Source organism: Ictalurus punctatus, unplaced genomic scaffold, assembly GCF_001660625.3.
Source record: "Ictalurus punctatus breed USDA103 unplaced genomic scaffold, Coco_2.0 tig00006928, whole genome shotgun sequence".
In the NCBI taxonomy this organism is placed as follows: domain Eukaryota; kingdom Metazoa; phylum Chordata; class Actinopteri; order Siluriformes; family Ictaluridae; genus Ictalurus; species Ictalurus punctatus.
Window position 1 is genome coordinate 47,501 of NW_026521126.1, and position 5,000 is coordinate 52,500.

At 45.5% G+C, this 5,000-nt stretch overlaps 2 protein-coding genes across 8 annotated transcripts in view; both read right to left on the reverse strand.

Annotated features, from left to right (window-relative positions):
- The window catches only part of LOC128631797 (uncharacterized), a 13,706-nt gene extending 13,698 nt beyond the window's left edge, over positions 1–8 (reverse strand). For all 5 annotated transcript variants that reach the window (XM_053679347.1, XM_053679343.1, XM_053679346.1 and 2 more), the window contains exon 1: positions 1–8. This exon is cut by the window's left edge and continues 511 nt beyond it. The gene's annotated coding sequence lies outside the window, so the exon portion shown is untranslated.
- Positions 9–150: 142 nt separating this feature from the next.
- Positions 151–5,000, reverse strand: part of LOC128628714 (WD repeat-containing protein 87) — a 12,211-nt gene continuing 7,361 nt past the window's right edge. For all 3 annotated transcript variants that reach the window (XM_053679342.1, XM_053679341.1, XM_053679340.1), the window contains 2 exons: positions 2,965–3,225; positions 151–1,715 (listed from right to left, as the gene is read on the reverse strand). In XM_053679342.1, coding sequence (XP_053535317.1) covers positions 1,293–1,715; positions 2,965–3,225 — 684 coding nt within the window. In that variant the 3' untranslated portion in view covers positions 151–1,292. The remainder of the gene's footprint in view (positions 1,716–2,964; positions 3,226–5,000) is intronic.

A 5,000-nucleotide genomic window follows, 5' to 3' on the forward strand; every position in this document is an offset into this window, starting at 1 on the left:
GAGAACACATCGTATTAACACCAACACGCCTCCTTTAACTCCTTTAACTAATCACTACATCAGATTAAAGTCTGATCAGATCTCAGCATCCTGATGGAACTTGTGAACTTGTGAACCGTGAACAGGAATAAAGTCAGGGACGGACACGAGTGCAGGGACACAACACTTTATTTAAAAAGCTGCAGGACAAAATGAAACGGGAACAGAGCGTGTATCTGAACCCAGGCGACGGTCAGGAGATCGGAGAACAGCACAGACGCTACTGCGACTATTCCAGATGTTTCTCCTTCACCTGAGCACTGAAAGAGTGTTAGTGACCTCTCTAATAAATCAGCACATGGTGTTAAATATATACATGCGGAACGTGAGCTAAGTGGAACACACACTGATAGATTCTAGTTCCTATAAAAACACAGAAAGACAGGACCCCCCCCCCCACACACACACACACACACAGCTGTCAATCATTCAGTTCAGCTCCGTGTGATCTGTGTAGAGCTTTTAAGATGGAGATGATCACACAGCAGCTGTACAGAAATGAAGCGAGCGTTAGAATAAAACACTCCACAGATACGTGCTGATCGGTTTCCCAACACTGATTATTTACAGGAGGAATTCTGATGGATTTCCTTCCCACTAAACCCTCGTCACTGACTGGCCACAGCGGAGGAGTCGGCTTTTATTGCTACGCTGCTAAACCAGATTAGACTACTGTCCATGTGGAGCTTCAGCACCTTCTCATAATCTGGACGACGGCTCCTTACGTGTTCCTGACTACTGCGATACGACCCCACCGAGGTCTGACTTCTCCCCTGTGACCTCGGATTCCACACGAGATAGGAAAGAAATAATAAAGAATGATGTTGATATTGTTCACACACAAGCCTGAAGAATTCTTCTTCTCTAATTACTGCTCAAACATCACGTCTCAACTGTGATCGCTTTCACACTGCACTGAGGAGGAAGTGCTTCAACACACACACACACACACACACACACACACACACACACACACACACACACACACACACACACACGCACACACCTTATTTCCTACACAATAACAAAGGTGAAAGATTATAAAGATATGATTCTACAGCTGGTTATATAATGTAATGTTTATATAATGTATATAATGTATATAATAAGAGTAAATGTAACTGGATCTTCCACAGTGTACAATAATAGATTACATACTCATATCACAGAAGATGTGTGTGTGTGTGTGTGTATGGGGTGTGGGGGGGTTGATGTATCTTCCTCCTAAATGCTTATGCGTTATGTCGTGTAAATTAAACATTACAGTACAGTGGTTCTGACTCTGGTTCTGACTCTGGTTCTGACTCTGGTTCTGACTCTACTGGCTGATTCTCAGAGCGTTCTGCAGAGCCTGGTTTGGGTTTGTATTTCTTCAGCTTTTTCTCCTTATCGTCACACCACTTTCCCAACACACTCAGAAGTGCCCCCGTATTAATAATCATTAACCTCACATTTGCTTTATCACTGTGATTCTGCTCGAAGATGTCTACATCATATCTCTTCAGGTTGCACCAGGACTTTATAATCCACAGATTTGATTCCACCATGTCCAGTGCTGCAGGGTTCTCGGACAGATACAATCTCTCCAAGAGGTCCTCCGCCGACAACATCGCATTCAGCACATCATTCTCGGGAGTCTCCTCTATAAAGCGCCACAGCAGCTGTAGAGCTATAATCTGTAAACACACACACCATACATGCATTCAGTATATACACCCACAAACACACACACACACACACACACACACACACACACACACACACACAGCATACATACAGTCAGTACACACACACACACACACACACACACACACACACACACCCCATACATACAGTCAGTACACACACACACAGAGAGTGTGTGTGTGTGTGTGTGTACTAACTGGATGTATGGTGTGTGTGTGTGTGTGTGTGTACGTGTGTGTGTGTGTGTGTGTGTGTGTGTGTGTGTGTGTACTGACTGTATGTATGCTGTGTGTGTGTGTGTGTGTGTGTACGTGTGTGTGTGTGTGTGTGTGTGTACTGACTGTCTGTATGGTGTGTGTGTGTGTGTGTGTACTGACTGTATGTATGGTGTGTGTGTGTGTGTGTGTGTGTGTGTGTGTACTGACTGTATGTATGGTGTGTGTGTGTGTGTGTGTGTGTGTGTGTGTGTGTGTGTGTGTGTGTGTACTGACTGTATGTATGGTGTGTGTGTGTGTGTGTACTGACTGTCTGTATGGGGTGTGTGTGTGTGTGTGTGTGTGTGTGTGTGTGTGTGTACTGACTGTATGTATGGTGTGTGTGTGTGTGTGTGTGTGTGTGTACTGACTGTATGTATGGTGTGTGTGTGTGTGTGTACTGACTGTCTGTATGGGGTGTGTGTGTGTGTGTGTGTGTGTGTGCTGACTGTATGTATGGTGTGTGTGTGTGTGTGTGTGTGTGTGTGTGTGTGTATGTGTACTGACTGTATGTATGGTGTGTGTGTGTGTGTGTGTGTGTGTGTGCTGACTGTATGTATGGTGTGTGTGTGTGTGTGTGTGTGTGTGCTGACTGTATGTATGGTGTGTGTGTGTGTGTGTGTGTGTGTGTGTGTGTGTATGTGTACTGACTGTATGTATGGTGTGTGTGTGTGTGTGTGTGTGTGTGTACTGACTGTATGTATGGTGTGTGTGTACTGACTGTATGTATGGTGTGTGTGTGTGTGTGTGTGTGTGTGTACTGACTGTATGTATGGTGTGTGTGTACTGACTGTATGTATGGTGTGTGTGTGTGTGTGTGTGTGTGTGTGTGTGTGTACTGACTGTATGTATGGTGTGTGTGTGTGTGTACTGACTGTATGTATGGTGTGTGTGTGTGTGTGTGTACTGACTGTATGTATGGTGTGTGTGTGTGTGTGTGTGCGCTGACTGTATGTATGTATATATGTGTGTACAATAAACATACCCCTTCTGACTCAGACTGCAGTGTAGCATACAATTTTCTGCACAATTCCAGATCTCGTCTCTTTGTGTAGCAGAACGATTCGACACGGTCTTTATATCTCCTGTTCTCTCTGTACCCCTCTTCCAGATCTTTAATCATCATCTCCACTTCATCAAGCTTCTTCTCAATCTGCTTCAGGTTGGTATCTGGATGGTTCTTGCGTTGAAGAATCTCAAACAGTTGATTAACATTCTCAACCACGGCTCGCTCTTCATTCTCCACCTGTTACATACACACACACACACACACACACACACACACACACACACACACACACACACACACACACACACACACACACACACACACAGGAACACACAGGAACACACACACACACACACACACACAGGTTGTGTTTGGAGCTGAACTGTACAGAAGAGTGTAAATGAGTGAAGCAGAAGAGAAGAAATGAAGACAGAGGGACACTGTAGTGAAATGTTTCTGTCAGTAAAGAAAGTAACAGATTGTATAATAAACCAGTCTTCACAATAAAAAGCATGTTGCTGTGTGTCAGGGATCATCTGCAGGAGCAGGAGAGAGAGGACATGTGGCCACTTTAATAGGAACACCTGCTCACTCATACAGTTATCTGACCAGCCAATCACATGTCAGCATAAAATCCTGCAGATCCAGGACTAGAGCTTCAGGTCATGTTCACATCAAACATCAGAATGAAGGAACAGTCCGATCTCTATGAAGTCTGATCTCTGTGACTTTATCCGTGGTGTGGTTGTTGGTACCAGATGAAACTGCTGATCTCCTGCTGGGATTTTCACACACACACACACACACACATACAGGCACTAGTCTCTAGAGTTTACACACAATGGTGTAAAAATCAGAAATCCATCCAGCGAGGTGTGTGTGTGTGTGTTGGAGGAGGAGGTCAGAGGAGATGGTGCAGACGGGTTGGATCTGACAGGAAGTCTACAGTAACACAAATCATCAGTCTTTACAGCCGCGGTGAACAGAAACATCTCTGAAAGTGCAACACATCAAACATGAAGGTGGATGAGCTACAACAGCAGAAGACCACAACAGGTTCCTCTCCTATCAGCCAAGAAGAAGAATCTGAGTGCACACACACACACTCACACACACTCACACACACACTCACACACACACTCACACACACACACACACACACACACACACACACACACACTCATACACGCTCACGCTCACACACACACACACACACACACACACACACTCATACACGCTCACGCTCACACACACACACACACAGACACACACACACCCCCTGTACAGGTAAAGACTGGAAGAACAGCACCAGGTCTGATGAAGCTCGATTTCTCCTGTAACATGCAGAAGTGTTGGAGTTCAGCATCAACAGCATGAATCCATGACGCCAGTCTGCTCGGTGTGAACGAGTCAGGCTGGTGGAGGTGCTGTAATGCTGTGGGGAATGTCTTCTTGCACACATTGGGCCTCTTAATACCAGTGGAGCATTGTCTAAATACAACAGCCTGTCTGAGTATTGTTGCTGATCTCCTGCATCGCTTACAGACATGATTTACCATCTTCTAACATCATCTAACATCTTCCAACATCTTCCAACATCTTCCAACATCTTCCAACATCTTCTAACATCTTCTAACATCTTCTAACATCTACTTCCAGCACGATGACGCACCACGTCTCACTGCACAAGTCGCCTCAAACCGGTTCCATGAACACCATGATAAGTTGAGGGAACTTCACCGTCCTCCCCAGCCAGCAGATCGGACTCCAGTAGAGAAGCTTTAGGATGTGCTCCAGCAGGAGATCCACAGCACGAGTGCAGCTGACAATCTGCAGGAATGATGATGTGATCATGATGTCACCATGGAGCAGAACCTCAGAGGAACGTTTCCAACACCTGCTGGAGTCCATCCTACAAAGACCCCGGGCTGAATGAAGTGGCCAGTGAGTGTGTGATGGACGCTCGTATGGAAAACGTCTGTGTGCTGATTGGCTGCTGCTAACGTCAGTCA